The sequence below is a fragment of the Dendropsophus ebraccatus genome, chromosome 7 (assembly GCF_027789765.1).
Source record: "Dendropsophus ebraccatus isolate aDenEbr1 chromosome 7, aDenEbr1.pat, whole genome shotgun sequence".
In the NCBI taxonomy this organism is placed as follows: domain Eukaryota; kingdom Metazoa; phylum Chordata; class Amphibia; order Anura; family Hylidae; genus Dendropsophus; species Dendropsophus ebraccatus.
The window spans coordinates 89,089,740-89,102,770 of NC_091460.1; the positions used below are offsets into that span (position 1 = coordinate 89,089,740).

A 13,031-nucleotide genomic window follows, 5' to 3' on the forward strand; every position below is an offset into this window, starting at 1 on the left:
ACTGAAGGACAAATTATGTACATTGAGGGGGGGGGGGGGTAGGGGGTTGGCAACAAGATTGAAACTAAAACTGATGCATATAAAACAAAGATACATTTGGGAAAAGCAATGCAGATTGCACGGCTGCTATAGGAGCGGGGAGAAAAACAGGATTTCACACAGCTCATCAATATGATGAGCAGTTTACACTGTATAAGCTGGATATCTCCCTGATCCCCTCCAAAACACTATTAAAAAAAATATATATAGGGACCCAATGTATTTTTCTGGTTTACATAAAGTGAACAAAAAGATAGAAGAGTTCATTGGTAATGGGAGCAAAGTCTGTCCTCAGTCCAGCTGTGTAACGGGAGCCGGCTTTACATACGGAGCATCTGTGGATTGTTACCCTGCCGGGTGAGGAGGACGACAACCATGGAAGTAAGCGGCTGCTGCTATGTACTTGATAAAGGCGGCTTGTCTCCTTCGTCACTAGGTGCTACAAAAACAAGAAGATAACATGGTTTACATTGGGGATAAAGTCATGGGAAGAGTTAATGTGCAAGCCAGACCCTATTTACCACTTGTAGCAGCTACTGCCGGAGTGAGGACGTCGTCATCACTGTCTTCCTCATTAGATTGAGCGACCTCCCTGGCTGGCTCAGGACACTTCGTCTCAGCTTCTTGCTCTACGTGGCTCCGAAGGGCGAGGATACGATGATGAATTGCAGCAAAAAGTTGCCCTGTGTCTTTAGAACTTGCCTACGAAATTAAAATTTATAGATTTACCTTTTTGGTGAAAACCAAACTTCAGCAATTATTGAAAAAATAGAAGCGGTTTGTTGTTTTATATAAGCCTAAAAAAAAGCACAAAAGCCTAATAAGCACCAAAAAATTTTTTTTAAAAATTAAAAATAATGCAGCATTCAATAGAAAAAGGGTCCGTCGAGAGATTACTTCCCTTTATCCTCTCAGCCATTTCCTAGTTCCTGAGGTGTTGTACCCTACTCAGCCAATCACTGGCAACATCTGGAATAAGGAAGTAGCTGGAAGGACCAGGATTGTCAGCACAACAACTGCGGGTTGAGTGGGGTAGGCCAGTATAATAATGCATCAGTCGTTTTTAATACTTGTCACCGACTGCAATGAATAAAAACAAAGAGCAAAATGTAGAGAAAGTTGGTCAGCGCCCAGGAGAAATGGAAGAAGGCTTCTTATGATATGGGTAACCGAGCACGAAGGTGTATCCCCTGGATACCGAGGTATATACAGTGAAAAACAGACCAGATTCCTTCAGCTCACGTTAGAAAATATTTCTTTTTATTTCTCAATTCATTAAAATGCTAGCCGACGCGTTTCGGACCTAACCTGGTCCTTAGTCATGGCATCTAAACATTGATTTTACAAAACAAACATAATATTAGTGTGTATACATACAAAAGTGGTTAAAAAGCTATACATAAAAAGAGATTAGTAACAAGAGCATTAATCACAAAGACATGCTGTTATACCTGTGGGCCACATGCTTAGAATGTGATAAATGTGTGAAGTATAAAGCTAATATGAAAATGAAAAATGAAAACATTCGCATCTTAGTACATTTCTCAGTTGAAGCATGGGCTTGGTGGCTATGTATATATCAAACAGAGACCACTACGCATGAGACAGCATGTGACCCAAAATAGGGTGACAGGGAAAAGGATGGAGTAATGAATGCATGTTCACAGGCTAGTATATGTGTAAGTCGTATGCCTAAAACAAGGTACAACCTGCCTGTATGTTAGATTATGTAAGAAATAATTTTAACTCCCTACAGAGTTGCCATGTTTATTGTGAGCCCCCTGATTGTATATGTATGTGCAAATGCAAATATAAATGTGTGTGTGCAGCATAGGAAGGGGTTAATACATGCTAACTATCACAAATCCCCATATGTCTGTCTTTAATGCTGTCTAGTACATGCTGACTATCACAAATCCCCATATGTCTGTCTCTAATGTGTTACCTTTCAATTTGAGGAATCACAGGGAGGGGAAAATGTTCGCTCCCATAGTGGAGAAGAGTCCGAGAGACAGAAAGTCTCTGTAATGAACAAAATAAAGTACATCATATATATATAGTGGATGCAAGTTTGTCCATATCATCAGCATAAGTGACAGAAAGTAAATAAATAAGTAGACTATGGCAATCCATTATTGTAGAGTAGAGTATAGGTAATGTCACTTACCAGTAGGAGCCGGACAACAGGGGAAGCATATATGCCGCTGCAGAGTGCTGCAGCATATGAGCATCGCAGCACTCTGCAGCGGCATATATGCTTCCCCTGTTGTCCGGCTCCTACTGGTAAGTGACATTACCTATACTCTACTCTACAATAATGGATTGCCATAGTCTACTTATTTATTTACTTTCTGTCACTTATGCTGATGATATGGACAAACTTGCATCCACTATATATATATGATGTACTTTATTTTGTTCATTACAGAGACTTTCTGTCTCTCGGACTCTTCTCCACCATGGGAGCGAACATTTTCCCCTCCCTGTGATTCCTCAAATTGAAAGGTAACACATTAGAGACAGACATATGGGGATTTGTGATAGTCAGCATGTACTAGACAGCATTAAAGACAGACATATGGGGATTTGTGATAGTTAGCATGTATTAACCCCTTCCTATGCTGCACACACACATTTATATTTGCATTTGCACATACATATACAATCAGGGGGCTCACAATAAACATGGCAACTCTGTAGGGAGTTAAAATTATTTCTTACATAATCTAACATACAGGCAGGTTGTACCTTGTTTTAGGCATACGACTTACACATATACTAGCCTGTGAACATGCATTCATTACTCCATCCTTTTCCCTGTCACCCTATTTTGGGTCACATGCTGTCTCATGCGTAGTGGTCTCTGTTTGATATATACATAGCCACCAAGCCCATGCTTCAACTGAGAAATGTACTAAGATGCGAATGTTTTCATTTTTCATTTTCATATTAGCTTTATACTTCACACATTTATCACATTCTAAGCATGTGGCCCACAGGTATAACAGCATGTCTTTGTGATTAATGCTCTTGTTACTAATCTCTTTTTATGTATAGCTTTTTAACCACTTTTGTATGTATACACACTAATATTATGTTTGTTTTGTAAAATCAATGTTTAGATGCCATGACTAAGGACCAGGTTAGGTCCGAAACGCGTCGGCTAGCATTTTAATGAATTGAGAAATAAAAAGAAATATTTTCTAACGTGAGCTGAAGGAATCTGGTCTGTTTTTCAATAAAAACAAAGCAGTACACTCTCCCTTCCCAGTCTCGGCTGCTCTCCTCTGCTTTACTAGTTCTGTGCACACAGAAAGTGCCCACTCAGCAGCTCATCTCCATGCTGTCTATTCTCATAAGCAGCTATTTTCTGTCCACACATCAGTGAAGCACCAGCCTGGAGACCAGAGGCCAGAAGGAAGCAGAAGTGGTAGGTATAATGTTATGTGGTGCTGTCCATGCCCCTTTCCCACAAAGAAAAGAACAGATTGTAGCATACATGAATACCAAACCGATAGAACTCTGAATCTGTGACCAGACTATTAGCACATCAATGATGTATCGTAAAAATAGGGCTATCTTGAATGCAAAGGGATTCTGCGCATTGAAAATAATCTCATCTACCAATTCTGCCAGATACAGATACAGAGCAGCTCATAAATATAGGATGTAAATGTATCGTCACAGGTGCCACAATTCAAGAGTCGACATACTGCCTGCAAACCCACATCACGCAAAAAGACAAGGTTACTGAGTGATGTCAGGGACAGGAGGAAGTGTGCACATAAGTACGTGAAACAGGCTTCCGCTCTCCTGCTCACTCGTCCACGTCCTGTATTCGTGTTATACAATTAAATAAAATGCTGCATGATTATGGACTAGTGAGTGCCTCCTCTTTCACCATGTTTGAATTGAAATTTAGCACTTCGGCAGATTTTGCGCTGACACAGTCTACTGTGCGAGATGGTTCAGGCAATAACTGACGTCACAATGGCAAATATGTTTATTTATAAAAAGGGAAAAGGGGGAGATTTATACTTTTATTATGAAATGGGGGACTTCTATGACTGCACTGATCTCTCAAGACATATGTACAGCATTGATCCACGACATCAGTGCTCGATTACCATGAGCTCCCACCATGGGAGCCCATAGTAATTGAGTGCTGAGTCGGGATCAGCATCATTGCTGGAGCAAATAGTAATTGAGTGGCAGGCCAGGATCAGTGTCATTGCAGACCCCTGGCCCGACTAGAAGCAGGATTGCCCCTCTGCAATCACATCGGTGTCTTGTGGTGGAATTCCATCACTAGATTCCAGGTGATAGCTTTTTCACGCTACTTAAATGCCGCTGTCAGTTTCAACAGCAGCATTTTAATGGTTAATAAGCCAGTGCGGCTAATAGCCGAGTGGCGCTGTATGGAGAGGGCTTGCACTGTGAGCCCCCTCTGTACATCCCTTAAAGGGGTTTAAGGGACTAACAGGACCCTTAAAAGGGGTACTCCAGCATAAATCTTTTTCTTTCAAATCAACTGGTTTCAGAAAGTTATATAGATCTGTAATATACTTTAATTTAAAAAAATCTTAAGTCTTCCCATACTTATCAGTTGCTGTATGTCCAGCAGGAAATGTTTTCTTTTCAGTAAGACACAGTGCTCTCTGCTGACATCTCTGTCCGAGACAGGAACTGCCTCGGACAAAGGTGTCAGTAGAAAGTACAATCTCAGACTGAAAAGAAAAACATTTCCTGTAGGACATACAGCAACTGATAAGTACTACAAGATTTTTAAAAGTAAATTACAAATCTATACAACTTTCTGAAACCAGTTGATATGAAAAAGCAAGATTACCGCTGGATAACCCCTCTAATCCATCATTTTAACATCCCTGGATGTCCAAACGGGTTAAAATGAGGTCCACTAGACGGTGTTCTAGGACAAGTATAAAACTTGTTGGTAATGCCTGACTAGCTTCACTCCTAACTGGAGCATACTCAGGCTACACGTCTTCGGGTTGGTCTACGGATCACATAATAGCCGTGCGGGCACCACTGGTTGCAATCAGCATCAAGAGGATGCTTTGTCCTTTAGCACAATCTAGTGGACATTATTTTAATAGCCTTGAAATGTGCACATATAAATATATATATATATATATATATATATATATATATATATATATATATATATATATATATATATATATATATATATATAAATAAACTCATTCTATATATATAATTTTAGAGCAGTAAATTAAAGTTACGTTTAGGCTGGTGGCCCTAAGTGGGTATAGTTTTTTTTCTGATTCAGGGAAGACTCAGCAACAGACAACATGGCAACCACTAGGTAAGATGCCAACCTTGTTTTCTGTAGTGAAAGGACTGATGTTAAGATACACAATAGTCTACTTAGTAAGCCTTTACTAGTCATGATACCAAATACAGTCGATTTAACAAAAGGGTTTTATTAGGGAAGATCAGCAGCTACTCACAGATATGAGAAACACTTTTACCCCCTGGTCCTCTGTGTCCATCGCAGTAATACGAATACTCTTCTCACTTGCTTTATCTATCTGCATTTGCGCCCAGAGCTTAGTGTTGAGGATTAGTCGCAAACTTCCCTGTGTGCGCATAACTGAGGAAAGAAGGGACATTTTCTATGTATAACGGTTATACTTAACACATTGTATAAAATGTGGACACTAGAGAGAAGTCAGTCTCCTGAGAATTGCTTTAGATCCTGACCCAGAAGTGTCCCGATTGCCCACAAAGTATGAATGGGTGCACGCCTGTCAAAGGTAAAGAACTTTGCACAGTAACATAATGTATAGACAGGTGCAGAACCCCAGCCTAAGGAGCCAGTGCACCCAGCATCCCTGCTTACCTCCCTTAAGCAGAGATTAATCCCATTTTACTTCTCTCCCTTTCTCCTTCAATAAATTGTTTATGAGTTATGACTCATGCAATGAGATCGTATGAACACCCTATATTGTGAGTATTCACTTCTAGTGTGAGGAGGGTTTGATCCAGTACTCATTATATTGTATGCAATTTGTATTTTCTTGTTATATTTATACTTTAGCCCACTAGTGGCCAGGTCAATTTTTGTTTTTGCACTTCTGTTTTTGTCTCCTCATGTTTAAAAGGGCCAAAGTGCTTTGCTTTTTTTTAATGACAGATCTATATGGGGGTCTTATTTTTTGCCACACCAATTGAACTTTGCAATGACACACTTAACTGAGATGTTAGTTGGGGGAAAGATCAGAAGCAACGTGAGAAAATATTACTTTACTGAAAGTGTGGTAGATTCTTGGAACAAACTTCCAGCACATGTGGTTGGTAAATCTACAATAACAAAAGATAAACATGCCTGGGATAAACATATATCTGTTCTAAGATAATAAGAAGGGAAATACTAAAAAGAGAAGACTAGATGGACCCAGTGGTCTTTTTCTGCCGTCAATTTTCTGTTTCTATTTACCCATAAAATAGGTTGTAAAAACGGCATAAAACACAACTAAATTTGCACTGTGGAAAAAAAAAAAAAGAAGAAAAAGAAGAAGCTATGTACCGCATTGATCTATGCAATCAGTACTCGATTACTAAGGGCTGATGGAGCCTGGATCAGTGTTGCTGAGGCCCAGAAAGTACAAGAACAGAAGCAGAACTCTCTTCATACTATCCATATAAGGTCGCACCAACCGTGGCATCTTTGGAGTTAACTGCCTGTAAAGGGATGCGCCTCCTCTTCGGGCAGAGGCGGCGGGAGGAGGCAATGTGCAGGGAATGTTCCCAGGACGCAAGACTAATCCATTGGCGGGTGTCAGCAGCAGTCACTGCTATTTCTTATCTCACCAGAAATTTGCATGATCAGTTTATCTTAATGGGTGCGCCGGGTAAGGGACTGGGCACAGGTGGTTATCACTGGTTTATTCTATACTGCCATAGCATAACACTGTTGTCACCTTTCTGTAAATTTAGGTTATAAAATCAGCTAAAAATGTAGGAACTACATGGCGTGCAATAAGAAAATGGGGCACTTATTAATGGGCACCCTGGCGTATGGCATGAGAGACACACAGATTTTTGCCTTTTCGGTGGTGTACACCATGCAAAAGCCCCACTCACCTAATGGGTGTGTGGGGGTAGGCGAGGTCTTGGTGGATTTACTAAAAGGTGTGCGTCTGCTGGGGTTAATGGGGGAGGGCTTTATTTAAGACACCGGTCTTGATAAGTAAAGAGTTTACATCTATGTAAGTTATAGACAACTCACCAAGTCTGGACTGCAACGTGCCATCTTCTGTAGACGCCATGTCATTGAGTCGTAAAAGACCTCGGCCTCGCTCTACCCAAGACTGAGACATCTTATCAAACACGAATAACTTGCACTGAATCTAAGAGGAGGAAGACAAAATCAGACTCTGCTTTCTGACATCTCATACAGCATATATGCAAATAAAGGAAACAGATCTTTGTAGTGATCTTTTTACACCTAGGTCTGTAACCATGACAAGGGGGCATCCTCTACGTCTAGAGGAAAGAAGGTTTCACCATCAGCAAAGACACAGATGATTCTTTACTGTACGAGCAGTAAGACTACGGAACTCTCTGCCACATGATGTTATTGCTAATTCATTAAGTTTAAGGGAGGCCTGGATGCTTTTATTTATAATATTACAAGTTATGGGGATTAGATTTCAGGTGATACATTGATCCAGGGATTATTCTGATTGCCATTGGAGTCGGGAAGGAATTTTCTCTCTGTGATGGGGCAATTGTCATCTGCCTCATAGGAGTTTTTGCCTTTCTCTGGATCAACAGAGTAGGGTTTCCCTAGGTTGAACTTGATGGATTGTCTTCTTTCAGCCATATTACCTATGTTACTATAATAATGGGCGGGGATAATAGGACGGATGTCAGAGTGACAACTCTAATGTTCTCTATATAAGGGGCAGATAATGGCCCTGTGTAAAAGGGTCCCTTACTACCATGTAAGGAGGAATGTTACCTGTAAGGAGGTCTCATCATAATAATGGGCAGGGATTATAGGACAAATGTCACGGGGTCTATCCTCTATATAAGGGGCAGATAATGGTCCTGTGTAATAGGGTCCTTACGGCAAGGAAAGGGCCCTATTTCACGGGGCGATTATAGTTTGCATAAATCGTTAACGATAAACGATTTCAAACGACCACTATTGCGAACGGCTTGAAATCGTTCACCCATTTGCATGGAACAATAATCGTTACTTTTGATTGTTCTTGCGGTTGTCTTGTCGTCGCTATTGCGTTCGTTGCTACTGCAAACGACTCTTATTCAATGCGAACGATTTGAGAACGAGCAACGATAAAAGAAGGTCCAGGTCTTATTAAGCGATCAACGATTTCTCGTTCGCCGTTTAATCGTTAACTGCTATTCAACCGAAAGATTATTGTATAGATCCGAACGATTTAACGATAATTCAAACGATAATCGCCCTGTGGAATAGGGCCCTAAGGGTCGGGATGTTATCTGTAGGGTGGTCTCAAATGTTGTTCTGTATAACAGGGTCCTTACTGCCATGTAAGGAGGGGGGGATGCTACCTGTAAGTGGGTCTCATTATAATAATGGGCGGTAAATATACAACAGATGTAACAGTCCAGCAGAGAGCTAGAAGATCTATGGAGCTGCTGTCATTTTTTATTACCATGCATGTGAAAATCTGTAGTATGAGAAAGTTAGGTGCTTTTTCAATTAAAGTGATAGCTCTGCGGACAGCACTCTGCCATTTAGGGGGTCGGGTGAGAGCAGTGCCAAATAAAGCACAGGGCTGAGCTAGTTGTAGCCAGAGGCCATATTCACACATTGTATAAGACCGGCTCTCAGAAAAGATCATCCCGGCCGATACTGCAGTACCAGCCGAATGATCTTTAGTACCGCAGAGTGCTGATGCGGGTGCATCCCTGCGCGTCCACATCAGAACGCTGCTCGCTCCATAGTGATCACTGACAGGGTTTTCTGCGTCAGCTATTCAATGAATAGCGGCCGCAGAAAACTGACATGTCTGTTTACTACAGCGCCGCTAGGGATCCCGGCCAGAGTGTATACCATGTGTATACACTCCAGACGGGATTCCCCTGGCCTGCAGCAGTTCCGGACCAATCACGGCCGTTCCAACAACCGCAGTGATAAGTACGGAACTTACGTTGCCTGAACATGGCCAGAGGCTGTAAGGAAAATCTCTGTCCCGAGAGGTGAGAAAGACCAGGACATGGTCTGCAAGTAGGAAGTTATAATAACAAGCTAATTTCATACGTAGTGGTTATTGTTCTGGTCATATAGTAACAATATCTGATGGTAGGGATGATAGCTGATATTCAAAATATTAGGGTCCCATGGTGCATAATCTAACAGAATGGGGCAATCCCATAATCCTGGATCCATGTCATAGTAACCACTGCTGAGGCCATGTGACGCTTACCTGGAGCACATTGCTCTCTGCTTCTTCTCCAGTAATAACCTCCACCTTTTCCAGTAGACATCGCTTTGCTGTGGCTTTTGTATAAGCAGCTGCAGATTCTGCTAGTGACTCAGAGATGTTGTTAGCTGTAATTTCCACAAACAATAGTTTTTAAAGTTTAAATAATAAAAAAAAAATTAACTTAATTTTCATTAAATGTTTCCATTCAAAAATGAGAGTTTAGGGGGTAGAGATAGGAAAGCAGAGTAGGGAAAGGGCCTTATCCAGCAAGTAAGGAGCCTAAATATATGGGGGATGTGCTCCGCTGGGGGCTTACATTTTTCTGGTGTATTTTCCAAGGAGGATCCTTCAGCCCCAGATTCTCCAGCATTCTCCTTATTGCTGTCGGAACTTGATTCCGCTTTGGGGGGACTCTGAAAATGAATAAACCACAAAGTTCTACAGATCAGATTCTCTTTGGGGTTAGCAATGATGCCTCTCGGCTCAGAAATATCTAAACTTACACTGGTTCACAAAGGACTCTTCAGGCTTTTAGCCTGCGCTCACATCTGTGCTGGCTGATTCATGACATTATGGTATCCAATGGACCCCAGTGACTATTAGGATCCATCAGTTAGCATGTTGCAGTATTCTGTCAGGACCTGCGACCTGTACACAACAGCCACCAGAACTGGTGTGATCCCGGCATTATATTTTCTGCACTCTAAAGTACAACTTACCAAAACTCTTTCAATCATATTCTGCCCAAATACAAATTTATTACAGGCGGCTTCTGCTTTGTGCACTGAATTTTCAAGGCTGTGAAGATAAAATACACCATTAATAGTCTGCTCTAAAATTTCATGTGTAGACAGTGTCACCTAGGCAGGGCCTGGGGAAGGGCTGCGCCTAGGTAACACTGTTCACACATAAAATGAAGTGACTGTAAGGGGGTGGGGGTGACAATAAAGTCCTAGTGGCTAGACTATTGCCTAGCCTACATGACAAGAGGGGAAACAGTAGCCGAACACCGACACTATGGGGGGGGGGGGGGGGAATTTATGAAAGGGTGTAAATATACACCTGGTGTAAACTGCCCACAGCAACCTATCACAGCTCAGCTTTCAGCTCTGGTAGAGCAAAACTGGAGCTCTGATTGGTTGCTGTGGGCAGTTTACACCAGGTGTATATTTACACCCTTTCATAAATCTCCCCCTATATGTATACATTCCGTCAGCCAGCCAACATGCAGCCCCATATGCTTATAGACTTGAATAAACTACAGATATTTGGTTGATATATATATATTTATTTATTGTGTGCTTGCGGGACTAAAATGTAATTGTTTAGGACATAAAATATAAGTGTATGCAACCTATTAGGTAAATGAGCATTACTATAGGCGCTCCTTGCCGGTCAGCGTTGTGTAGCCATTTAGGTTAACAAATCACCCTTAATTACGTCTTAATGAAGGATGTGCAGACCATACCAAAAAAACTATTTCCATTGCAGGATAGTGAAAACATAGGACTTGTACAAAACCTAATTAGGCAGAACCATAAAGGGAAGAAGGCCCAATTAGAAAACACATTGCTGAATCCTGAAAATTACAGTGCTAGGTGGCATAGTGATGCCTTCATCCTGGCACAAAGTCCTACCATCTCATGTCAGCAAAATGGATCATCTACTTACCCTCAATACTTGAGACCTCCACATCAAATACTCCCCTTCCAGCACAATATCACAATCATCTAATACCCCCTTGAAGTATAAGGCTATGTTCACACAACGTGAGAGACCAACCGTTCCGTGACCCGGCCGGTCTCTGAAAAGATCATCCCGATGATCTTTCGGGCCAGATCTGCTCGCTCCACAGTGTGCACTGACATGGTTTTCTGAGGCCGCTATTCACTGAATAGCGGCCACAGAAAACTGGCATGTCAGTTGTTTGCGGCGGCGTGAGATCTCCCAGCCGGAACGTATACTATGTGTATACGCTCCAGCCGGGATCCTATAGAGGAATAGGCCACGTGTGTCTTCATGAAAAGTACGGCCGTTGTTGCACAACAACAACGGCCATACTTTTACGAAAACATACGTTGTGTGAACATATCCTAATACTACAACCCATCTAATCCCTTCCTTCGAGCACAACACAACCTATCTAATACCCCTTTCCAGCATGTGGCACTCACAGTATATGTAAAAAGACAATATTTCTGGGAAAAAATTTTTTAAATAGGAAACTAAAACACAAAAACAAATGGGGCCCGGGACCCCGCTGGCCGGCTATAAGGGGCTATAGGCCAATATGCTGCCTTTAATATGCACGCCATTACCTGGAGCTGATGTACTGCAGAAAGTAATTGGTCTGTGCCGGAGCATCTGCACTCTGTGGACCAGGGTTTTCGACATCAAGGGAATCTTTACTTTCCATTCCAAGCTGCAAACATATTGAGAATACACATAAGAGCTGAACACTTCCAGAAATGTAAACGGTTATAGAGTGGGGATCTCCAATATTTAATAAGTTATAATTCTGCCATCTAAAACTTAAGACAATTAAATTACCTTTACCCTATCACGGAGATTCTGACCAAATACAAAGGTCTGCTGGGAATTCTGCTCTACCTTCTCTGAACCGTCAACAATGCCCAATTTACTAGACGACTCTGGCTGAGCATCACCGGCCTAAGAAAGAACACATACACATCACAACCATCAGCCGCAGCCAGGTTCAGACCCCCGAAAATAAAAGCTAAATACAACCATACAAGGCTTGAGAAGATAAAAAGCTGTATGTTATAGAAGGTAGTAAATAATGAGCGAGTTAGTCCTGTGGATGGTGGTAATGAATTCTGTCCATTACTGTGTGTACTGACATCTAATGTCACACCAATTCCAATGGAGCCCATTATTACATTGATATAAAGCAGCCACTGCTTCCAGGGATACACAATCCATATATATACAGTCTTGATTATACAGGAAGAGAAATTTACTCAACATCTGGTCAGTTCAGGGTCTTAAAGGGGACCAATCACCAAAAATTGTTCTAACGCTATAAATCCTGTACTGCGGCTCTGGGCCGGTAGCTCCGCCTTTAGATGATCAGCCCATGACACATCACTCCCACAGAGGCGAAATTACAGTGAAACCTGGGCCGGGGACTACTGGGCCCTTAAGAAACACCAGGATGACATCAATTAGCATACAGCGCGGGAATGGATCCAAGCAGGTTTACAGTGTATATCGGCCAGAGGCACATGCTATAGATATAGATTGGGAAAGTGTAGGTATTAGCATGGATTGATAGTGTTATAACGATTTTTCAGGTGAATGGTTCCCTTTAGAGTGGCTCTGTACCAACAATCTGCCCCCCCCCAAAAAAAACAACAACAAAAACAAAAAAAAAAACGCTTGTACCATCGGATAGTAGGAATACCCCTGGACAGGATTTCTTCTATTCATCACTTGTCTGAACACTGCACATGTGCCTTAAAGGAGAAGTCAGGCGACAATTTTTATTTAAGTATTGTGTGCCCCCCCCCC

The 13,031-nt window shown here is 41.7% G+C and overlaps 1 protein-coding gene across 3 annotated transcripts in view; it reads right to left on the bottom strand.

Moving 5' to 3' along the window:
* Positions 1-244: 244 nt before the first annotated feature.
* RANBP3 (RAN binding protein 3) overlaps positions 245-13,031 on the bottom strand; it is a 38,015-nt gene continuing 25,228 nt past the window's right edge. Inside the window, exons 9-17 of one of the 3 annotated variants that reach the window (XM_069977872.1) lie at positions 12,057-12,170; positions 11,819-11,922; positions 10,220-10,298; positions 9,817-9,913; positions 9,501-9,625; positions 7,313-7,433; positions 5,532-5,674; positions 561-741; positions 245-478 (exon numbers count right to left, since the gene is read on the bottom strand). In XM_069977872.1, the coding sequence (XP_069833973.1) occupies positions 435-478; positions 561-741; positions 5,532-5,674; positions 7,313-7,433; positions 9,501-9,625; positions 9,817-9,913; positions 10,220-10,298; positions 11,819-11,922; positions 12,057-12,170 (1,008 nt within the window). In that variant the 3' untranslated portion in view covers positions 245-434. Of the gene's footprint in view, positions 479-560; positions 742-5,531; positions 5,675-7,312; positions 7,434-9,500; positions 9,626-9,816; positions 9,914-10,219; positions 10,299-11,818; positions 11,923-12,050; positions 12,171-13,031 lie in introns of all 3 variants that reach the window. The other 2 variants (XM_069977871.1, XM_069977873.1) reach the window with 2 other exon arrangements.